This window comes from Aspergillus candidus (assembly GCF_002847045.1).
Source record: "Aspergillus candidus strain CBS 102.13 unplaced genomic scaffold BDW47scaffold_10, whole genome shotgun sequence".
NCBI classification, from domain to species: Eukaryota; Fungi; Ascomycota; class Eurotiomycetes; order Eurotiales; family Aspergillaceae; genus Aspergillus; species Aspergillus candidus.
In genome coordinates this window covers 170643-192539 of record NW_020194015.1, presented here as the reverse complement: position 1 = coordinate 192539, position 21897 = coordinate 170643, and the positions used below count along the sequence as shown (strand labels likewise).

Here is a 21897-nt window from a genome sequence, read left to right as displayed (position 1 = left end):
TGAACTCCACATTTCCAAGAACCATCATCGTCGCCGTATGATCCAGATCTAGGGTGGCTCTGTCCCATGGGTCTCGATATATCGGAGTTGGCCGTTCCCGTCCACATAAGGCAGGGAACTGAAATATCCACAAGACATCCATTGCTGGACAGGACTTGATTCAAGGTAATGATTATTGATTGATTACTGATGAGCACCGTTACTCATATTATCTTCCTCGGCAACTCATACCATCCTGTGATTATCAGACCGTGGCTTAGACCTGGAACTGCAGATGATCATCTCAATACCAACCAGAGGAGCAGCAACCCAGCACCGACAACTAGGCTCTTCCAGCGCTGGTGAGGCTACTGCTAGTGAGACATTTACCGATTGTGTAACTGCCTAGGTATCATAACAGCAAAGGGGTACCTATCAATGCCATTGTTCCCCCCCCACCTTGAGATTTCTCCGATATCTCCTTCCAGGGCTGGCTGGTTTTATACATATACTAGTTTGATACAGGAGTAAGCACCACGTACTGGGGTGGCGATGTTTGTAATCTTGTATTCCGAGGAGAAAAGAGAAGAAAAGAAAAGAAAAGAAAAGAAAAGCCACCGGAGAGTTCGTTCTCCAGTCACCGACGGTAGAACCAATTTTGGTCTTGGATGTCTGGGAACCCTGCGCCATGGCCTTGAAGCCTCCGCACGGGCAGGGTGGGAAGGGTCCAGACTCCAGGCGGGCATGGAGCCTGCTAGCATTAGTATGGGTTCAGCCTCGACGGCTGATGATTATTTGCTATCCTGCTAGACAGTCTCCCCATGAGTCCTCAAAAAGAAATGGGGTACCTCTCTTGACCGTAGTCTGGTAATGAGAACACTCTACTCCACTGCAAAAAAAAAAACAAAAAACAAAAAAAAAGAGATATCTGGTTGAATAAGATGCCGGCCACATTCGGTCAACCGTGAGTCCAATGAAACCGCCGTCGCGATCTTCAGGGTCCGAAACCTTGTCCGGTAGTTAGGGCTTTGGTAAAGCCAACCCGAGGAAAAAGACCCCGTCCGCCATCCGTCTTACCCGTCAGGAAACCAAACCAAACCAGGTACTCGGCATCTTGAGGTGCGTTATCTCCGGTAATCTAACCTGTTTTGCCACGGTATCATACATGACCCCATCATCCTTGCCCGTCCGTTCCATAAATTATGAATTTGTTTTTATTTTATCCTTATCTGCTTCTCTAGTACGGCCTGGAATTCTCGGAGACTTTTTGAAGCTTCTTGTGCAGAACTAATTGTGGAATGTGGATATTGCCCACCCGGTTGGCGTCTCGTGGTTGAAATGGAAATCCCCTCGTCTGCAGATCGATAGTGCCAGTTCCTGCTTCGTCACTGCATCTCTATCCAGTAGATTGATAACTCTCGCGGATCAGGATGAGAATCGCTATTAGCGCGAGATCCTAAACACTCCCGACGTCAAGTGGGAGACTTTACTTAGGGGATCTGGTAGGATCCGTAAACACTATGATAGTACGGATGTGTGGAATTCGTCACGCTGGCCAATGTGTTTGACGGGCACGGAAAGACCGGGAGCTTCTACGTCTTCATCTAACTGCCCGGGCCGGTCTGGTCGCGATGCGGACGGGCTGTTTTGATCAGAGCGAGTAGCTTTCTTTTCCTTCCTTTTTCTTTGGTCTCGTTCTCTCTTTCCCTCCTCTTTTCTATGCCCTTTTTCATATTCATATTCTTTTTCTTGTCTTTTCTTTTCTTTTTCCTTGACAATGGCATACCTTTTGACAATGCTATGTCCTACTGGGCCGCGACAGCAGTCCAATGCGCGATGCGCCTACCAAGATCAGCTCAAAAGCAAATCCCTTTCCGAAGGATGTGCATAACAAGATGTCTCTCTATCTATACCGGAAGTTAGGCACGTTGGTTGCAATCTGATAAACAGCTCTGATCAGGCATCAAGATGACCGCACGGTTGTACAGAATCTTCTCCGTTCAGCTCCGTCCGGGAACGTCGAACAAAGATTCGAGACTCAGTTATGTACAATTTCGTCTCGGGGATGTCCATCTCCATCGACTAGGAGTCAGCAGTCTCACCCACGCAGCAAAAGACACAATAAACCAAGGCACCACCAGCCCGCTCGCACCGAGATTGACTAAATGAATGAGGTAAAAAATACAGACAACCGAAATTCGGCCACAATGGAGCGAGGGGATCATTTCAACTCCCTCACCATCTCTCCCTTCTCCTCCATATCAGCCAGCACCCGATCCGCCGTCCGCATGGCCTCCATTCCCGCAGGCGCCCCGCAATAAACCGTAGCGTGGATAATAGCCTCGCGGATCTCCAGCTCGCTGAGCCCATTGTTGACGGCGCCGCGCACATGCACCCCCAGCTCGAGCGAGCGGTTTAGCGCCGTCAGCATGCCGATGTTGATCAGGCTGCGCTGTTTGCGATCGAGGCCCGGGCGGTTCCAGACGTTGCCCCAGGCGAATTCGGTGACGATGTCTTGCATGGGTCGTGTGAAGGCGTTTGCGCTGGAGAGGGAGCGCTCGACGTGGGCTTCGCCGACGACGGCGCGGCGGGTTTGGAGACCTTGCTCGTAGAGTTCGGCGGTTGTGGGGTTGGAGGACATGGTGGACTGAGTGGTGGTAAGTGTGGTTGAGTGTGATTTGAGGAAGTATTGGTGTCTTGTGATGTGTTTCTCAAAGAAGTTGTTTGCGTAGAGTGACCTCATTCGGGTCGGGGGATCTGTGGATTGCCTCGGGTCATGGAGTGAGCGCGGGGTGTAGTTAGTGCCGATGTCGGCATGACCACCCCATATCATATCAACTATCACTGCTGTCAGCATCAACATTAAGTATACCTACTTTAATATACAGACCATTCTTGTTATTTTGATCTCTTGCTTCTAATTTTCCATATTCTTCCAATCCTATCCGATATTCTGTGCTTACCAGTCTGACTTTTCCTCTTGTATACTTCAAAACTGACCGCTCGTTTTCTATTGCCCCACGTCTAGACCTCCCTGTGTGCTTGGACTGTTGAGCTATTCCATTATTATTTATGCTTTGTCGAGGGAATATAATTTGAATACATGTTCCCTAGCCGCCACGTCAGAGAATGCACCTATCAGTGACCATGATTTGCCCAAAGTACCTTTCAAACTAGTGACATGTCACTGTGTTCCCCAATAGGGGAAGTATGTAGCCTCCTTCACACCCAGCGGGGTGTGGGAATGACCAAGGTTGATATTGATCTACAGCCCGATAAGAAACCGAAATAGTTTACGAGCGGACTTGGTTCTATTTATGTCTAGGTGACTCGTTCCTGCGAGTCTTGCAAAACTCTCAACTACCTATGACAGTGTATGCTTGAGTCGCACTTGAGCATAGAGATACTGACAAGAACCAAAAGTTCTCTGATAACCTTGATGGCCGAGTGGTAATTTCGTGTTATTTGCACCATTTGGTATAGGGACGAAGATATGGTTTGCGCATCCCTTGTGGCGCCTTTTCTGTGCTACATGTGCGGGCATGATGATGTCACGCTTCCTTTTTGGTTTCGCTATCTTTTGGGCCTACTTGATTTATTGTCTGTTGAGATACGCTGCTGTGTTGTGGCTGGGATGCTTCAAGTTCTTCAAGGTATGAATAAATCCTGAAGGTATGTACCAAAATTGGAATGTTAAAATGGTGATAACCAACTAGAAAGTATGAGAGACGCGAAGAGAAAAGACAATCGAGAAGTTCAATCAATTAAAAGGCAGTAGTAACAATTATTTAGGAACTTAGAACAACCAGCGAGATAGACAAGTGAGAGTGTCCATCTGCAAGACGACTGATCTCTCGGGAAAAGATACAACGCGGCACACCCGTCTTGTGTCCTCGGAGAAGTCGATGCATCCTCACGACCGGCACATGATTCATGTAAACACGGAATTCGTCAGTGTTTGGTTGTGGAGCTGGAATGTGAATGCCCTCCTTGCTCGCCTTGCCGTCCATCCCTTCCTTCCCTTGGAAAAATAGTTATCGCTAGAGAGCTGGGTGAAGAAGATATTGAGCTGCAAATTCTCAATTGCTGTCTTCCTTATACTTGAAGAGCATTATTGTCAGTAGCTGAAGACGAACTAGCCTCCAGGTGGTTGTTAACTCGCTTTCATGACTTAAAAATCAAATACCACCTGAGAACTTACACCTTTCAACCTTCAATCAACCCTAGAGAACCCGAAACAAGACTCGGGATAAGAAAATATGGAATTTGAGCCAAGCGACTTTCTCGCTCATCAATTCCATTCCACACAGGAACCAAGTACGCGCAGGGATGGCAGGTATCAACTAGGGAGAATGAGCGCCCCCTTCTACCCAGTATATGTAGCATTCGACAGCCTAGCTTGACGGGTGCCCGCTGATCCTCTTCAATCCCTTCTTCCAAAGCGATCTACCTCTGCCCTACGTCTACACTAGCTTACGACAACTTTCATAGACCGTGATTCCCCGGATCATCAGCCCTACTGTGGACTACTCCTGTCATTATGGCGAGAATTACCAAAGCCGTGTCTCGTCTCTGCGTCTGCCTCGTTGCCTTCCTAGCGTTGTCGCTGCTGAGCGAGACTCGTCCCATTGCTTCGGTAGCGAGGGAAGGCTTGCGATCACTGGATGCACGATCACCCGATCCGGTATGGTTATACTTTATGAACCTAGAGAAGAAGATCATCTATTCTCTGAAAAAAAAAAAAAAAAAAAATGAAAAAAAAGGGAAAGAAAAGGAAAGGAACTCTGCTAACCACCAAGTCATCTAACAGCGCATGATTCCCGGCACGGGAGATCTCCTTGGAGACATCTTCAGAAAAGTTGGCCTTGACAGCCTCGCCCGTCTTAACAAGCTGGAAAACTGGAAGCAAAATAACAACGACCCGGACGTGATCGACGGCAGCAACATCACCCAGCCGATCGTCACCTCGCACCAGAATAATAAATCTGCGCTGCCAAATACCACGCACAGGGGGGAGCACAATGATTTACCGGACCCGAGTGAGAAGCCGGGCCAGTTTTTGGGTGCTATGGTTGATATACTGTCGAGTAAGCTGGGGCAGGCTATGCATAGCAGTGATGAGGTGACTCTTTAGGCGGGGGGGAATCATGTCAGGATCAGAGAGGGGAATGGGGTCGGGAAGAGGGGATGGCTTGGTTCTGGGGAGTTCGATGGAAAGCCGTGGTGATTATGAAATATTGGTTAACTATGCGATTGCATTCTTATTGTTATTGTCGTTTCTGATGTTGTTGGTGTCATTGTAGGCTCTTCTTATCAATGACGTAGGATCCGGCGATAATTCAATGTTAAGTCCGTCTCGGTCGTCGCCAACTATTTCCAATGTCCTCCTCTCAATCCTTTAGACTGGATATCGAATCTTTCCTCATGGCCAGATCAGAATAGGCCTACTAGGCAACGACTCCATTACGATCGGTCAGCCGTTGTCAAAATCCGGGGTCTAGATGGAGATTGATTGTTAACCCCGGAATTGTAGTGTTAGAGGGTCAAGTTAAATAGATCGCTAACTCCCGCTATCCAAAACTTCTCTCCAACAATTAGCCCCGCTTAATTACATTCTACTCTCATCACTGAACTCTACAAATAGAAAATCGTTACACAGACACTTCGAACCTGCCACGATGCCTTCAATTATTGGAAAAGAAATCGGCCACACTGGCTATGGCCTTATGAGTGTGTCCATCCACAAAACGCCAACTAAACCAAATCCAGTCTTCAAATGCTAACCATCTTCTCAAGGAATGACATGGGTCCCGCAACCTCCCCCAATTGAGCAATGTTTCGAAACCCTCAACACCGCTCTCGAGCTGGGCTCCAACTTCTGGAACGGCGGCGAGCTCTACGGCACCCCCGACTACAACTCGCTGCACCTGCTCAACAAGTACTTCACCCAGTACCCTGAAAAGGCCAGCCAGGTGGTCCTCAGTATCAAGGGCGGACTGAAACCCGACGCGTTCGTCATCGATGGCTCCGAGGCCAACATCCGCCGCAGCGTCGACGAGTGTCTCCGTTTGCTCGACGGGAAGAAATCCATTGATATCTTCGAGTGCGCGCGCCAGGACCCCAACACGACGGTCGAGCAGACGGTCACCATTCTGGCGCAGTTTGTCAAGGAAGGGAAGATCGGCGGGATTGGCCTGAGTGAGGTTGATGGGGCGACTATTCGGCGCGCGTATGTTCTATTTATCGTGCAACCTTTTCCGCGTTCTTTACCCCACTACGTTTCAGAAGATAAGAAAACTAACTCCAGCAGAGCCAAGGTCCACCCCATCGCAGCCGTCGAAGTCGAGCTGTCCCTATGGGACACCCACACCTTCGACAACGACGTCATCATAGCCTGCGCCGAGCTCGACATCCCCCTCGTGGCATACTCCCCCCTCGGCCGCGGCGTATTCTCCGGCGCGTTCACCAACGCCTCCACGCTCCCCGAGGGCGACATCCGGCGCTGGCTGCCCCGCTTCCAAGACGAAGCCATGGAGCAGAACTCCAAGCTCGTGAAAGAGGTCCAGAACCTTGCTGAGCGTAAGGGTTTCGCTGCGACTCAGATCGCCCTGGCTTGGGTGCTTAGCCTTAATGATAGGCCTGGGATGCCGACTATCATTCCCATCCCTGGTGGTACTACCAGGGATAAGGTCAGGCAGAACTTGCAGGCACCTCGTCTGTCTGATGCCGATATGGCTGAGCTTGAGGAGATTCTGCAGCGACATGAGGTGGTGGGGTCTCGGTATCCCTAAAGGTTGGCTGGAAGATTGACTTGTTCGGCTCTTGAAAATTATGAGGGGATGGGAACTTCCTCTTCTACTATGCCTTTTTCTTTTGTTTGATTTGATTGTATATTACGGTCCGTAGAGACCATGATTAACACAAACAAGAATTCCACTCACGACAGATTTATTTGCAACGTACTGGAATCTGCTAGTCATAAGCTCGGCTATCCTAGCAGAGATGTGAACTTTATGAACTAAAGACATGCAATGACTAGGTCACAGGTCAAGTCAAATCGCCCATCCGCACATATGACTCTTATATTGTATACTACGTGGAGATATGACTGTCGTCTTATCTATGAAGGGCATGAACTCTCATTGCATATGCCATCTCTGGATTCGACACGTATCAGGAGCGAGTGATGTTTTAAAGACAGGAACGAAAACAGAAATAGTAATAGCAAATATCAGGATTAAGAATTGAGGGTAGTGCATTATATTGAAGCCGGTCTATCTAACATTCTGGCCGCTGAGCAGAAAGTGAGCTAAGTGTAAGATCATGCGTAGTGTATCTAAGAGACTGTAACTGTCAGTATACTGGATCAAGTATAATAAAGCAGACTTGTGACAATGAATTGGAAGTGATCAGATCAAGTGTAGAGAGGTCCACATGCAGTCTCACAATGAAGGAGACTGTCAGAATTGCAGAATTCTTAAAAAGAAAATCATCATGTAGGAAGCAGAAGTAGTATAATCGACTTACCCTGTAGTTAGTGAATTGCACATGAAGACGTCGAATAAGATATTTGCAGAATGGGAAATGGAGAGAGAAAAGAAGGAAGAAAAGAAGAAAAAAAAAAAAAAAGCGGACGAGATTTTGATCAATAGCCTCATCACGTGCCCCCTACCCACCCCGTATACTCGAAGCTCCCCAAGGATACCGCAGATCGGACCAACTTCATTTCCATCTGGATTGCCATCTCTCCCATCCCTTGTCTCGACCATCCTATCCCTTCCTGTCACTCCCAATTGACCACCCTTTCATTCTACATTCCCCATATTTTCTTCCACCGTCCAAATGGCGGACTCCCCCGGTTCTCCCCTCTCGTCGATCGCCTCCGATGACCTGTCGGACCGCGAGGATCTAAAGCAAGGCTTCTCGCCCTCAACAGCCAACATGCCTCCATCCAAGCGCCGTCGCACCGGCGTCGCATCCTGGGATCGCAACACCCCCGTGTCGACCTCCTTCCAGGAAGAACAGCCGCCCGCGTCGCCCTCCAGCTCCATCTCCTCGGACACCTCGGGCGAACTCCCCAACTCCCCCAGCACGCTGGCCCTCATCGGCGGCAGCCAGGACGACGACTACAGTGGATTGGGAAACGACCAGGTGACCGTGTGCCGATGGGAAGGTTGCGACGTCGGCGATCTGGGCAACATGGACGCTCTCGTCGAGCACATCCACAACGATCACGTCGGCAGCCGGCAGAAGCGCTACTCCTGCGAGTGGTCCGATTGCTCTCGAAAGGGCCAGTCGCATGCGAGCGGGTACGCCCTACGCGCGCACATGAGGAGTCACACCCGCGAGAAGCCTTTCTACTGTGCCCTTCCAGGTGAGAGTTCATCCTATCATTCATCCCAATTCATCACAATCATCCTTCGCCCGACCAATTCACTCTAGTTTACCCTACTGACACACCCAAGAATGTGATCGCAGCTTCACGCGCTCCGATGCCTTAGCCAAACACATGCGCACCGTCCACGAAACCGAAGCCCTCCGGCCCTCCGACCCCGTCTCCAAATACCACAGCGCGCCGCTCTCCGCCGTCGGCACGCCCACCAGCACCCCCGCCAGCAAAGTGCAGCGCATCAAGCTGAAGCTGTCGCATCCGCCGCGGGACGAACCCGAGCGGTTCAGCGAGAGCGCCCCCGAAGACCACCACCTCCACACGGCGGCCGGGGACGATCTCGACGAATTCGAGCTGCCCGAGTTCAGCCAGGAGTCGGGCTTCGACGACCACGAGCTGCAACTGCCGCCGCGCGACCTATACCGACTCCTCCGTCGGCAAATTCACTGGGCTGAGAAGGAGGGTGTGGAACTGCGCAGCGAGTGGGAGAAGATTCGGCCTAAGAGGAAGCACGCGTGGCTAGAGAAGGAAGCCATCTTTGACGATGTGATCGATGCCCAACTTAGGCTCTTCAGCGCCCTCGTCGCTAACGAGGGCGTACCTGTTACCCCGGCGGTGGGGGTAAGCACTGCCGCAAATGGGATAGAGGAGCCTTCAGCGGAGCAGCAGCAGCAACAACTGCAACAAGAACAACAACAGCGAGACCAAGAGCAACAACAACAACAACAGCAGCAACAACGGCATGACTCCGATGACTCCGACTCCGACGAAGACACCGACGACGACGACGAAGAGGACCAGGGTCCCACAGAGGTGAAACCCAACCTGGAATCAGAACCAGTCGCTGCCTGAAAAAATTATTGATTATACCATGATGCCGTTTGTTTCCTCGTTGGCTTTCTTCTTTTCCTTTTCCCCTCCTACCTTATATTCCATCCATCCTCTCAGACCAGCCTCAATTCCCTTCGCTTCCCTTCCCTCTTCTCTTGTCTCTTCACTTTACTTTACATAACTACCTTATCAACCTTTTAATCTCCACGATCTAGGATGGATCCATTCGCGAGATTCGATTGCATTTTTTTTCTTTCTTTCTTCCTTTTCTTCCTTTTTAGCCCTTTGCTTTCGGAGTCAGGCTCTATTCTTTTCATTCTTCATTTTCACTTTTTCGTTTTGTATTCCAGGTCTAGCTTTTCATATTTATTTTGACTACTATATTATATGGGATAGGATAGGAATGGATAGGAAAGGATAGGGTAAAAATTGCGTTGTATTATGGAAAGATGCAAATCACTCCACACTTCTTTTGCTTCATTAGTATCTTACTTTCGTTTTTCTTTAGCTCAATCAAACACAATGATTCCCTTCTTTGTGCTCAGAATAACCACACTAGTACCTACTGCATACTTACTACTTACTGCATCCTAATATCCAATTCAATCGAAAACAAGAGACCAAAAAAATATGAAATCCTAACCATCCATTATTTCATTCAATGAATGAAATCGAAACCCTGGTCTAGCAGTGTAGGGACGGTTACCCTGCCGTGGAGAATGGCAAACCAAACCCGGGGGCCACACGTCCGTCATCATCAGTAGTAGTTGTGGTAATAGTAACATACATGAAGGGGTAGATAGGTAGTAGGGAGAAATACAACCGCCGGGGCTGGCGCCAGTTAAGGGGGCCTGGGGTACATGGATTAAGGGGAAAAAAGAGACAAGCATGGTAAAGTAAAGGAAAACACAACATGACACAGCACAGCACAGCTGCACATATCTGGGCCCAATCATTCATGAAAGGAGGTACCATGATATGTGCGCGCACATGTGAGTGTATGTATGAGTGTGAGTGTGAGTGTGTAGGTGTGTAGGTGTGTGAACAGAGATGTATGTGAAGAACCAAAAATGCCCATCGCTCCAATAAGTAGGGGGACAAATCGCCGCGGGGGAAAAAAACATGAAAGCTAAAACACTGTCATGCAAAAACATCATGTCAAATCCACACTCGTGTTTTGGAAGACTCCTTTCGTAGATCATACCGGACGCCGTCGCCATGCTTACCCAATGATGCATATTTACCTCGAATAAAATTGACAGAAGAGAAATGAATAAAAAAGAAATGAAATGAAAAAAGATGTGAGAACACCGCCCCCACGAAAGGAAATCGTCGGCGCTGTTTTCTCCATCCGGCTCCCGCGCACTGCGCTTACTTCCCGTTGGAAGAGGCATTTGTGGCTGCCATGAGCTTTTTGTACATTTCGTGGAGTTTAGTCCCTGCGGCCTCCTTGTTGGGCCAGTAGTGTTCTGCAACGTAGTGCCTATTCAGAAGATTAGTCGGGGATGCCGGGATTATATCCAGAATCAAGAAAAAACGAACCATAAACGTGTTTCCAGGGAGGACAGAGACCCTTCTCCCTGGAGCGTGCGATCAATGAAGTCGCCGATCAGTCGAAGCAAACGCCGAAGTTCAGAAGCCCGTTCAGCTTTATTCGGGATGTTTTCCTTGGTAACACCCGAGACCCGCTTGAGATCGTCCCGGATGGGCTTAAAGAACAGCCGAGACATGTCCTCCTTACCCGCAGAATGGCCATTCTCACTGTTCTTCCGGCGACGGTTCTCCTCAGTCGAAACATCAGACGTCCGGTGGCGGGGCCGGTCACTGTCATGTGTGGACCTTGGACGGTCGTGGCCGGGAGTGTGATGCCGTTCGACGCTATCCCGTGAACCGTGGGTGTGAGAACGGTGCCTTGGCCGGTCGACATCGCGATGACCTTTGCGAGAAAGCGAAGGAGCAGGAGAGGCGGAAACGCTGGTGCTGGCGTTCTGACGGGATCCCTTGCGGTTATTGCGATGATGGTTTTCGACTGCCCTCTTGGCGGTGACGCTCGACCCGTTCGTTACCTTGTCCTTCAGAACTGAGAGCAGATAATCGGCTCGGCGAACGAGATGCACAGCCCCCGGTGACTTGGTGGTCTTATCGTCTTTGTTCAGACGCTCGTTCTTTCTCTCCACCCGGTGCTCCTCGAGGAAGAACTTGTCTCCGAGGCCAAGGTCCGGATCATCGCGTATTTGGGTCCAAGCACCATAACCGTGTCGTGCGATACCGACACAAAGCATCCCATCCTCTCGCGCGCCCCATGGGCATGAATAATCGGCAGCCTTGGTCGCTTCGGGGACGCGGAAGTTCTTGATATCATCAACTGCGGCCATCGCTTCCCTCAGGATACGCATCTCAGCCGGGCGTTCAACGATGGTGTAAGCATTAAGGCGCTTGACACCACGGAGATCGAACAACACGGCCTTCTTTTCCTTCTTTGTTGGCACTTTGCCGGATTGCTCAAGCGCTTCTAACTTCTGGACATCCTCTCGCACTAGGCTCTCTGCTTTGTCGGTTATTTCATGAAGAGCCGTTTTGACAGTTTCCCTGTCACGGTCCAGTAGACGAGCCTCGCGAACAACGTCCTCCTCCCGGTCTACTATATCCCCGTAACGCAAGAAAGCCCGGAGTAGATGGCGATATTCCTTCTCTATGAGCGGCCGTTTCGGATCCGCCTGGACGTTCGAGTCTGATTCATCCCCGTTATCAATGCTGACTTGGGCTCTTGCTCGTCTCTTGGCTTTCCGTTCTTCGCGTGAATCCCTCTCGTCTGAAGGAGTATTACGCTTGCGCGGCCGGTTTTGCTCGATAACTTCGGCCAAGTAACGTTCGTCCTCTTTCTTCTTTTCCTGGGCCTTGATCACCTCCAATTGTTCTTTAGGAATGATGTCATCCCACGAGAGGTCATCCACTTTGATATCGACGTATTCAAACGCCTTAAGAAACTCTTCGCCACCGTCGGCCTGAATTTCCTCTGCCTGTTCCGTCTGGTGCAGTTCGGCATTTGCCAGTACAGAGTCGATATCGAGCTGCTCCAGCTTTTCTTGGTTTCCGGTCTGTTCGAACATTCTCTGGCCACGACGCTTGAGGATTCGAGAGATATCATCTGTGGAGTTCGGTTCGCCCATGGTTTTACCACCGCGAGTCATCTTGTTCTGAATCTCGGAGGCTTCTTTGTCGGTGACACCACGCTGGATCGTGATGAACTCGAGCAAAAGTTTGTTCCGCGCTCGCTCGATCACTTCTTCCTCTACCGTGTCCTTGGAGACTAATCGGTACACACTGACTGGCCTCGTCTGACCTATCCGGTGGGCTCTGGCCATGGCCTGGAGATCGGCCTGTGGATTCCAATCGGAATCGAAAAGAACGACGGTATCTGCGGTCATCAGATTGATACCCAGACCACCGGCTCGCGTGGACAGGATAAAGGCAAAGTCACTGCTATTGGGAGCGTTGTAATGTTCAATGGCCAGGCGGCGAGATGCCGCGGGGATGGTGCCATCAAGGCGCTGATATGAATAGCCACGGAACTCCATGTAATCTCCCAGGATATCCAGCATCTTGACCATCTGACTGAAGATCAGAACACGGTGACCATCGGTTCTGAGCTTGGTGAGAAGCTGATCAAGGAGCATCATCTTGCCACTGCTGGTGATCATGGCCCGAAGGACATCCTCTCGGCGAGTACTGCCTTCCAGGATCCGGGCCTCGGCGTTGGGGAACATGAACGGGTGGTTGCTGGCCTTCTTCAGCTCCATCATGATATTTAGCAAAGACTGTTTCTGTCCTCTGGCGCCATCATTCAAAGCGGCATAATTCTTGGTCAGAATATTTTTGTAGTACTCCAACTGAACGTCGGAGAGTTCTACGCGGATGATTTTCTCAACCTTGGGCGGGAGATCGGATTCCACTTTCGACTTGGTTCGGCGCAACATGAATGGCTGAATGGCTTGGGTGAGTTGTGCCAATTTTTCAGATGCCTGGTCGGAGTTCAAGTCCATGTCAACGTCGACATCGACCATGCCAGGGTTCAAGAAGTCCAACAGGGCAGAGAGTTCAGCCAGATTGTTCTGGATGGGGGTGCCAGTGATGAGGAGACGTGCGGGGGCCCGGAACTCGAGAAGCTTAATGTACAACTGAGAATCCCGGTTTTTCAGTCGATGAGCTTCGTCAATGGCCATGAACTGCCACTTGAACTGACTCAAGAAGGGTGAGTCGAGTAAGATGTACTCATAGGTCGTGAGCAAGACGTTGAACTTGGGCCGTTTAGGGTTGCCATCGACCATGAGCTCGTGCTCTTTCAAGACGTTGCGAGCGGCCTCGTTACCGTTGTAGACGACATAGTTCAAATCAGGGGTCCAATGGTCGAAGGTTTCCGCCCACGACGGCATGGTGGAAAGCGGGACGACCACGACGAACGGCCCTTGCTGATTCCTGATGTGGCGTAGCCAATTGATAAAGGCAACGGTCTGCACGGTTTTGCCCAGTCCCATCTCGTCAGCCAAGACAACGTTGCGGTTCTTGACCCAATTGAAGGCCATGAAGTTGACACCCTTGACCTGAAATTCTTTCAGCTCGCCATTTTGCAAAAAGTCCGGGGTGCCTTTGATGGTCTCGAATGGTTTCCGCGTGGACGGGTTGGTCTCCATCCGGTCCGAGATGGGTGGGCGTGAGGAGCGGTCTAAGAAGCGGTCTATCTCTCGTTGAGCGATTTTACTGACAAGCTGTTCGTCCTCCCAAGTACAAGAGTCATAAAAAAGTCGTTTCCATTTCACGAGGTATTCCGAGCCCTCGTCGCCTTCACGCACACCGATGACGCGTTCGACTTGCTTGTAATCCTCAATCGCTTCTACGTCTCTCTCGCGATCGAGATTCCACTTTTCTCGATCCTCGGGGGGAACGTCTGGGTTCTGCTTCAGGCGGAGGTCTTCATACAGAACCTTCCGGACGTAATTGTCAAGACGACGGGTGCTCCGGCAGTTGGCGAGGGTCTCGGTGGTCTCCCACGTCGCGTGATAGTGGGACTTGCCTTGCCACTTGATGCAATACTCGAAGTCGTGACGGTCAAGGTTCAGATTGCTCAAGTCCTCGCCCTCCTTGAGGCGGTGATTGAGGACGATATCCACGGCCGGACGATCATCCTCCACGGGGTTTACCCAGTAACTTTGGGGAAGGTCATCCGGGTCATCTTCAAACATGGAATCGTCCTCATTATCATCCTCGTTGTAATTCGAGACCCTACTCGCGTTTCTCGTCGAGAAGCGAACCTCGGCGTGAGACGGAGCACTCGTGGCTGATTGCAGCTGTCGACGTCGTTTAGCTTTGCTCGTGCGCGCGCGACTACCGCCATATTCATCACTGTCCGACTCTTCGGAGAACGACGACTGGGTGGCCGAGCGGGAGGTGCGCTTCGAGGGCTGCTGCGAGGGCGCAGGGCGTCGACGTTTCGCGCGGGGTGCCACGGCATCGGAGTCGGAATCGGAGACGCTTGCGGCGGGTTGACGTGTCAGGCGAGCTCGACCACTCCGACGAAGCCCATATAAGTCTGGATTTTGTCGGATATAGTCTGACTCGTTGACGGGCGACGACTTGCGCTTCGTCCCCCGGTGTGATTCCGACGAGGAAGAATTTTCCGCATTGGACGGGCTGCTCGCATTCGCATCATCCTCCATCGCAGAGTCATCCTCTTCACCCTCTGCATCCGGCGAACCTGCATCAAAGGATTCGTCGGCGCCATCAGCATCCGAGGGGGAATCAGATGCGGCGTGGTTCTCATCGGAGTCTGACGCGTTGCTCGCGCTGTCGCTAGCCGCTTGCTCTAGCTCATCGCTGTGATCATCGGGTGTATGGGAGGCAGGATAACCATTTGTGACCGGCATGGCCGCCGAGGGTTCGGAGGTAGATGGGATCACCATGCTAGCTGCTATTGATGGTGGAAGACGTCAGCATTGAAGCTCGAAACAAGCTTGGGGGCCAATGAAAAGCACATAGCATGATCATATGATGATACGCGACGCAGTTTTCAGGATTTAGAAGCTAATCGGATGAGTGAACAAGGTAGGAGATGAGGTATGATGTATGGGCATGATTTTTGATGGCAGATGTGATGAAACGCGACGGAGGATGATGGTCAAGAGATGGCAACGTCAGAGGACCATCTGGCCCCTAACCCAAGCCCAGATGAACCAGACGCATCGATCCGGATCGAAATAGGCCAAAAAAACCCTCGAACCGATCTATACCAAGGACTCATCAGGGTTCTTCGGTGGGTCGATACCGTGGAGAAGTACTCCAGCGGCGAACACCCGGGACACGTTTGGAGAAGAGTAGCAAAAGCCAAGAGAAAACTTACAATCCATAGCTTGGTGACCCCGAAATAGGGGAACCGAGCAATATAATGGTGAAAAAGAAAATTAAAAAAAAAGAAAGTGTGGGGGTGGGGGGGGAGAGAAAAAGTACAAGATGGAGGAGGTGGAGGAGGAGGGCGAAGAGGAGCGATGGGGATGATGGAGGGAGAAAGAGTCGGATGAGTTGCACGTCGGCTTGGAGGGAGAGCGAACCGCCCCGTGAAGGGACTGGCTGCCAGCCTGAGACTTCAGGCTGCACTACTCTGCGCTAGGCTTAATTGAGCCTAGCGTTTCCGACAAGCGAGGCCCGATCCGGTTAGTATCTTGTGACAGTCACGTGCCAACCTGGACCGCAGAATAGTTTTTCCGGTCAGATTTTGGTGGTGGCGTGGTGGACCAATCAGCGGGACCAGAAATAATTCGAGGCCGGCTGGGTGCCTGAGGCGATCGGCGTTGCCCACAATGCCCGACATAGTTTTCCCTCAAGCGCCCCTCACTCTTCTTCGCGACGCTCCCCCTCAAAGCCTATCGCCTCCATCGCCTCTTGCTCCTCATCCGGTGGCAACCTCTCTGCGCAGACTCGGGGCTGAACTCTTTCTCTTTTTCGCCAGTTTTACAACTGCCGTGGTCTCGTCTATTTGATCAGGTTGAGGTCTCATCAAAGAGTGCTTTCCGTGGTTTTTGTATACATTGAAGTCTACTTGTTCTTCCGCGCGTGGATTCATCTTTATACACCGGCACCATGTCTGAGAAGCTCACTCGGTATGTCTGATGGACCCCTTTCAATTGACCTCCAGGATCTGTCCTTGACTAATATCTCTACAGTATTGCCATTGTCAACAGTGACAAGGTGAGTTTTGCTGTGCCCCGCTTGCAGGTCGCGATCTTCCCTCACTTCACTTGCTCACAAGGATGTTCTTTGGTCCCATAGTGCAAACCCAAGGTATGAACTTCTGGCTCTTCGGTTTTGCGTGGAATCGTCTGTTAATCTTGTTGCAGAAATGTCGTCAGGAGTGTAAAAAGTCGTGCCCCGTCGTCCGCACGGGTAAGCTGTGTATCGAAGTCACCCCCGAATCGAAAATCGCCTTCATCTCCGAACGCCTCTGTATCGGTTGCGGTATCTGTCCCAAGAAATGTCCCTTTGGTGCGATCCATATCATCAACTTGCCCACCAACCTGGAAAGCGAGGTTACCCATCGTTACTCCGCCAACAGCTTCAAGCTCCACCGTCTTCCTATGCCTCGCCCCGGACAGGTTCTTGGTCTCGTCGGAACAAACGGTATCGGAAAGAGTACGGCGTTGAAGGTCCTGAGCGGCAAGCTCAAGCCCAATCTGGGACGCTATGATAACCCGCCGGATTGGGAGGAAATCCTCAAGTACTTCCGTGGCTCCGAGCTGCAGAGTACGTATTTCCCCGCGGAAGTGCAAAATAAAGCGTGTCGTGATCGCTAACTGGATTAGATTATTTCACCAAGATCCTGGAGGATAACTTGAAGGCGGTCGTGAAACCCCAATATGTCGACCAGATCCCGCGGGCAGTGAAGGGTCCAGTTCGGCAAGTGGGAGCGCTTATCAAAGCTCGTGCGCAGATGGACAACTTGGATCACATTCTGGACGTTCTTGGTTGGTCAATCGGACCCTCCTATCTTACTGTCGTGCTAATATATGCATAGAGCTTCGCCAGGTCGAGGGCCGTGACATTGAGAACCTCTCGGGTGGAGAGCTGCAGAGATTCGCCATTGGACTGGTCTGTGTCCAGCAAGCCGATGTGTAAGCAACCACCTTCTCCTCGTCCTCACTGGGCATTTCAGCGGATACTCATGGATTACAGCTACATGTTTGACGAGCCGTCCTCTTACCTCGATGTGAAGCAACGTTTGGCGGCTGCCCGCACGATCCGTGAACTCCTGCGCCCCGACGACTATGTCATCGTCGTCGAGCACGATTTGTCCGTGTTGGACTACTTGTCCGATTTCGTTTGCGTGCTCTATGGTAAGCCTGCCGTTTACGGTGTCGTGACCTTGCCGTCCTCCGTCCGTGAAGGTATCAACATCTTCCTGGATGGCCACATCCCGACGGAGAACCTTCGGTTCCGCGACGAGTCCTTGACTTTCCGTCTCGCGGAGACTGGCGACGACTATGTTGTCGATAGGGGCCGCGCTTTCTATTACCCCACCATGGAGAAGACCCTTGGCGGCTTCCACCTGAAGGTTGAATCGGGCAAATTCACGGACTCGGAGATTGTCGTCATGATGGGTGAGAACGGAACCGGCAAGACGACCTTCTGTAGGATGCTTGCTGGTGCTGAAAAGCCCGACGGCGATGTTAGCGTGCCTCGCATGCACATCAGCATGAAGCCCCAGAAGATCACCCCCAAGTTCCAGGGCACGGTCCGTCAGCTGTTCTTCAAGCGCATCAAGGCCGCTTTCCTCTCGCCGCAGTTCCAGACGGATGTGTACAAGCCGCTGAAAATCGACGATTTCATTGACCAGGAGGTTCAGAACCTGTCCGGTGGTGAATTGCAGCGTGTGGCCATCGTCTTGGCTCTGGGTATCCCGGCCGACATCTACCTGATCGACGAGCCTAGCGCCTATCTCGACTCCGAGCAGCGTATTGTGGCCGCGCGTGTCATCAAGCGATTCATCATGCACGCCAAGAAGACCGCTTTCATCGTCGAACACGATTTCATCATGGCTACCTATCTGGCGGATCGTGTCATCGTGTTCGATGGTAAGCCGTCCTTTGATGCCCGCGCGAACACTCCCGAGTCTCTGGTTACTGGCTGCAACCGGTTCCTGAAGAACCTGGACGTCACTTTCCGCCGTGACCCCAACAGCTACCGCCCGCGTATCAACAAGTACCAGAGTCAAATGGACCAGGAGCAGAAGCTCAATGGGAACTACGTAAGTACACCGAGAACCCCTTCAATCACTGACTGTGCTAATTCTCATCCGCGCAGTATTTCCTGGAGGAAGAGAGTTGAATCGGGCGTCCCTCACAAGCATGACCGCGATCATCACTGGCGTGGTGAGCGCGACTCCGACTGGCGACATATCCCGCGTCGCGAGAGACGGAGGAACCCTCGTTCCGTGGCGTTGTTCGGCGTTACCAAGTCTTCGGGAAGGCACTGCCGTCACCACGACGGGGGCCTAGTAGGTGATGAGGAGGGTGCGTCGGAGGATGATGACGACGGGGATGACAACGACTCTGGCCCGGACAATCGCCCGAGGCCTCCCCTATCCCAGTCATAACTTTTATTTCAACCCCACGTCGTCACCGTCCCCACCGCCCTTCGCACGCACAGCCCGCATCTCGCCGTCGAGTTATTTTGTATTTTGTTCTTCAGATGTCTTCGTGGTATCCGGGTCTCGGATCCGGATCTCGTTGCATGGGTTTATATATGGGCTACGGTTTCGGCGTCATCATACCAAGGTTGAATTAGGAAAAGTTCTGATAATCTTTCTGATATAGAGGGGCCGTGGACGATCATGTCGGTCAGCGATGACGGAGTGGGACAAATCAGCATGGTGGTGTATTTTTCCGAAAAATGTTGCTGCTATCTCTATCTCATGTTCTGTCTAGTTTGAATTTCCTGTCTAGATCACTGCAATCCACTCCAATGTTGACTGATTTTTCTAAGCGGGCTCGTTGGGCACAGTGATCTTACCAATCTATAGGCCTGACGAGGGACTGTCTGCCATTGGTATGACTGGATAGCATAGGGTTTTTGTAGAGTTGGACTGCTTTCCTCGGATTTCGTCGACCCCTCTAGGCCCTGTTCTCAGCAGGACAGAATTGAAGTATTTGAACCCTTCACACAAAGTAAGAAGTCAACGGCATGAGCCTCATTTCCCTTGTCCACACGCTCCAACACCAGCCCAGCCGGGTCCATGCAAGGACATCCATTTCCACTAAAGAGATTACCCGCAGCTGTTGTGCAACGGAACGAAAAGGCATCATCTCCTTTGTCCCCGACAACCTGCACAGTATGTATCATTCAACAATATATCCAACCTACCAACCTATCTACATCACCCACAAATCTATCCAAAAAAGTCTATCCACCCCCAGCCCTAGCGATCTCCCCCCAAAACTCATTCTTCGCCCTCAACACCCCCAACCCAACCCTCACCCAATCATCCCCAAACGGAGGTAACTCATACCCACGCGTCCCCCCAGCAGGCCGACCCGCCAACGCACGGCAAAACTCATAATAACCCCCCACGCCATCCCCAAGCTCATGGAAAAGCACAGACGCACCCGTCCTCCGCAACCTCTCCTTCTCCCACGCGCGCTGCTCCTCCTCGGACGGGAGAGCGACCGCGTTCCGGTTAGCGAAGTAGCGCGCTACTGCTACTGCTTGGTACTCGTAAACGCGGAGGGGGAGGGACCCGCGCACTTGGCCTACGATTGCTAGGGAGGGGTCGCCTATTTGGAAGATGTGTTGGTAGAAGCCTGTGAGGTGGTTGTGGGGGGTTACGGGGTTTGGGTGCAGGAAGGGGTAGGAGAGGTTGTAGCCTGTTGCGAAGATGATTTTGGTGATGTTTTTCAAGGTTGTGTTGTCTGTGAAGGTTACGTTTATCGAGTTTAATGGTGATGATGATGATGGCTCCACTCGTGCTATGGGCGGAGTGGTGTATACCCCTTGGAGATGCCAGACGCCGGGGAAGATGTCGGTGTTGCCGCGGCGGGAGACGTACAGTGGGTGTTGGACGATGTCGTGGAGGTCGATGACGAGGTCTGCGGCGGAGTAGTTCCCCCCAACGACGATCACCTTCTGGTCGCGGTAGGGGTCTGGGCTGCGGAAAGATTTGACGTGTTCGAGGGTAGAGGGCGCGACGCTGTCGAGACCGGGGATGGCTGGCACGGACGGGATGTGGTAGTGGCCTGTTGCGACGACGACGGCGTCGAATGACTCCTGCCACCAGTAGTCGCGCTGGCTGGCTGGGTCTGGGCGGCGCAGCGTCAGCGTCCATTTCCCTGTGTCTGGGTTCTTGTCGACGCTTTCGACGGTCATGTTGAAGGAGATGAGGGACGGGGTGTCGACGAACTTTTGGGCTAGGGATTTGAGATACGCGGTGATCGCCGTGCACGGGCGAGTGGGGTTGTCCGGGCCATATCGCTGGATAGAGGTCTCTGAGTTGACGTTGGGGAGTGGCGTGTGGGTGAAGGACATGATGTCCGCGCCGACGTTGCTGTCCAGGTAGGGGTAGAGCGCCGTGCGGACAGTGACGTCTTCAGGCGCCGGGAGGGTATACCCGGGTAGAGTGGCCGGGGGAGATGGACGCGGGGTTGAGGATGGAGGATCCGGCCCTGGGAAGGGCTGCGGAATGGGATCGTAATTCCACATTCCCCCGGGTCCATCGCGTCGGTCAAAGGCACGGATGGTGTCGAATGCCTGCTCGTCGTGCAGGGCACGGAGGGCTGAGATGCCCGACGGACCGGTTCCAATCACGGCGACGGTACGGTAACGGGGCATTATGGGTGTTGTTGGATGGAAGAGGGGAAGATGGACTGAGGGGTTGGAAAATATGTCGCCATCGTTCTACTCCCATTAGTGCAATGTAGAATTGTGGACACAGACGTTCCGACTGATTGCTGTAGTGTATAGATAGAGGTGTATTTGTTTATAGAAGCGGTTGATCGACAGTATAGATCCTGGTGTCTCCACATTCCAGCATTCCACGACCTGTCTCGTTCATTTCTTGATCTATTCCAGGATGTCATCAAAATAGCTTCCTGATATAACAGATCTTTTCTTATTTGGGCCTCATGTCCAGTCTGCTCAATATATCACTCACCAGATGACCTCCATAGCCAAAATATATCGATAGAAAGTATATATATATAAAAAAGAGTATCTAAATATGTTGCAAAACCTAGAAAATATATAATTCTAAACTGTCCCTCTTTTCACACTCCTACACACATATATAATCATGGCAAGGCCACGCCCTCAATATCGGGCTTTTGACGTACCAGGCTGGAATTTTATGACCCATCCTGTGGGTGCTAACCTGGACAGGAGAGTTAATGTAACAGTCCGATCAGGACCAGATGGCAGGAATATACGACTACATCCTATCAGGGCTATCCTGTCTGTAAGGGCGCATCCATACCAATACCAAGGCCCCCCTTCCCTTTGATACTACCTTATCTTCCCAGAAAGTAGTCAAACCAGCCACTCGACGCCCTTATATCGAACCCAATAAGAAAGATCAAGGGCTAATACCCTGTGGAACAATCCTGTCGTGCGACCCTCATATTCTGCCCGAAGCCCTAGTTGATGCCAAAAGGCTTGATCCTGTG

The 21897-nt window shown here is 51.5% G+C and overlaps 8 protein-coding genes across 8 annotated transcripts; 4 read left to right on the top strand and 4 right to left on the bottom strand.

Moving 5' to 3' along the window:
* Positions 1-1604: 1604 nt before the first annotated feature.
* BDW47DRAFT_102053 (AhpD-like protein) lies at positions 1605-3228 on the bottom strand. The gene is made up of 3 exons (XM_024811776.1): positions 3145-3228; positions 2870-3089; positions 1605-2817 (listed from the first exon to the last, which is right to left on the bottom strand). The coding sequence occupies exon 3, from the start codon at positions 2810-2812 to the stop codon at positions 2201-2203; it is 612 nt and encodes a 203-aa protein (XP_024673998.1). The 5' UTR covers positions 2813-2817; positions 2870-3089; positions 3145-3228; the 3' UTR covers positions 1605-2200.
* A 900-nt stretch (positions 3229-4128) lies between these two features.
* Positions 4129-5199, top strand: BDW47DRAFT_102052 (uncharacterized protein). Its single transcript, XM_024811775.1, has 2 exons — positions 4129-4663; positions 4790-5199. Exons 1-2 carry the CDS (start codon positions 4520-4522, stop codon positions 5111-5113), a joined length of 468 nt encoding a protein of 155 aa, XP_024673997.1. The 5' UTR covers positions 4129-4519; the 3' UTR covers positions 5114-5199.
* Positions 5200-5415: 216 nt separating this feature from the next.
* BDW47DRAFT_4830 (aldo/keto reductase family protein) lies at positions 5416-6934 on the top strand. The gene is made up of 3 exons (XM_024819144.1): positions 5416-5709; positions 5776-6208; positions 6290-6934. The coding sequence occupies exons 1-3, from the start codon at positions 5658-5660 to the stop codon at positions 6768-6770; spliced, it is 966 nt and encodes a 321-aa protein (XP_024673996.1). The 5' UTR covers positions 5416-5657; the 3' UTR covers positions 6771-6934.
* Positions 6935-7710: 776 nt separating this feature from the next.
* Positions 7711-9434, top strand: BDW47DRAFT_4823 (C2H2-type zinc finger protein). The gene is made up of 2 exons (XM_024819141.1): positions 7711-8353; positions 8445-9434. Exons 1-2 carry the CDS (start codon positions 7822-7824, stop codon positions 9218-9220), a joined length of 1308 nt encoding a protein of 435 aa, XP_024673995.1. The 5' UTR covers positions 7711-7821; the 3' UTR covers positions 9221-9434.
* A 306-nt stretch (positions 9435-9740) lies between these two features.
* On the bottom strand, positions 9741-10362 carry BDW47DRAFT_4802 (uncharacterized protein). The gene has a single exon (XM_024819135.1). The coding sequence runs from the start codon at positions 10153-10155 to the stop codon at positions 9838-9840; it is 318 nt and encodes a 105-aa protein (XP_024673994.1). The 5' UTR covers positions 10156-10362; the 3' UTR covers positions 9741-9837.
* A 298-nt stretch (positions 10363-10660) lies between these two features.
* Positions 10661-15737, bottom strand: BDW47DRAFT_102046 (chromatin-remodeling ATPase CHD1). The gene is made up of 2 exons (XM_024811774.1): positions 15594-15737; positions 10661-15164 (listed from the first exon to the last, which is right to left on the bottom strand). Exons 1-2 carry the CDS (start codon positions 15598-15600, stop codon positions 10726-10728), a joined length of 4446 nt encoding a protein of 1481 aa, XP_024673993.1. The 5' UTR covers positions 15601-15737; the 3' UTR covers positions 10661-10725.
* Positions 15738-17103: 1366 nt separating this feature from the next.
* BDW47DRAFT_4773 (putative ATP-binding cassette sub-family E member 1) lies at positions 17104-18659 on the top strand. The gene is made up of 3 exons (XM_024819131.1): positions 17104-17358; positions 17420-18491; positions 18548-18659. Exons 2-3 carry the CDS (start codon positions 17424-17426, stop codon positions 18569-18571), a joined length of 1092 nt encoding a protein of 363 aa, XP_024673992.1. The 5' UTR covers positions 17104-17358; positions 17420-17423; the 3' UTR covers positions 18572-18659.
* A 986-nt stretch (positions 18660-19645) lies between these two features.
* BDW47DRAFT_130465 (dimethylaniline monooxygenase) lies at positions 19646-21171 on the bottom strand (the record flags this gene model as incomplete). The annotated part of the gene is made up of 1 exon (XM_024817108.1): positions 19646-21171. Exon 1 carries the CDS (start codon positions 21065-21067, stop codon positions 19646-19648), a length of 1422 nt encoding a protein of 473 aa, XP_024673991.1. The 5' UTR covers positions 21068-21171.
* Positions 21172-21897: the final 726 nt, after the last annotated feature.

Excerpts from the sequence above, each read along its gene's own strand:
- BDW47DRAFT_102053 (XM_024811776.1), bottom strand. The coding sequence starts at position 2,812 with ATGATATGGGGTGGTCATGCCGACATCGGCACTAACTACACCCCGCGC.
- BDW47DRAFT_102052 (XM_024811775.1), top strand. The coding sequence starts at position 4,520 with ATGGCGAGAATTACCAAAGCCGTGTCTCGTCTCTGCGTCTGCCTCGTT. Across the intron at positions 4,664-4,789 it reads ATGCACGATCACCCGATCCG|CGCATGATTCCCGGCACGGG; the intron begins GTATGGTTATAC and ends GTCATCTAACAG.
- BDW47DRAFT_4830 (XM_024819144.1), top strand. The coding sequence starts at position 5,658 with ATGCCTTCAATTATTGGAAAAGAAATCGGCCACACTGGCTATGGCCTT. Across the intron at positions 5,710-5,775 it reads CACTGGCTATGGCCTTATGA|GAATGACATGGGTCCCGCAA; the intron begins GTGTGTCCATCC and ends CATCTTCTCAAG. Across the intron at positions 6,209-6,289 it reads GGGGCGACTATTCGGCGCGC|AGCCAAGGTCCACCCCATCG; the intron begins GTATGTTCTATT and ends TAACTCCAGCAG.
- BDW47DRAFT_4823 (XM_024819141.1), top strand. The coding sequence starts at position 7,822 with ATGGCGGACTCCCCCGGTTCTCCCCTCTCGTCGATCGCCTCCGATGAC. Across the intron at positions 8,354-8,444 it reads TTTCTACTGTGCCCTTCCAG|AATGTGATCGCAGCTTCACG; the intron begins GTGAGAGTTCAT and ends GACACACCCAAG.
- BDW47DRAFT_4802 (XM_024819135.1), bottom strand. The coding sequence starts at position 10,155 with ATGATTGGGCCCAGATATGTGCAGCTGTGCTGTGCTGTGTCATGTTGT.
- BDW47DRAFT_4773 (XM_024819131.1), top strand. The coding sequence starts at position 17,424 with ATGTTTGACGAGCCGTCCTCTTACCTCGATGTGAAGCAACGTTTGGCG. Across the intron at positions 18,492-18,547 it reads AGAAGCTCAATGGGAACTAC|TATTTCCTGGAGGAAGAGAG; the intron begins GTAAGTACACCG and ends TCATCCGCGCAG.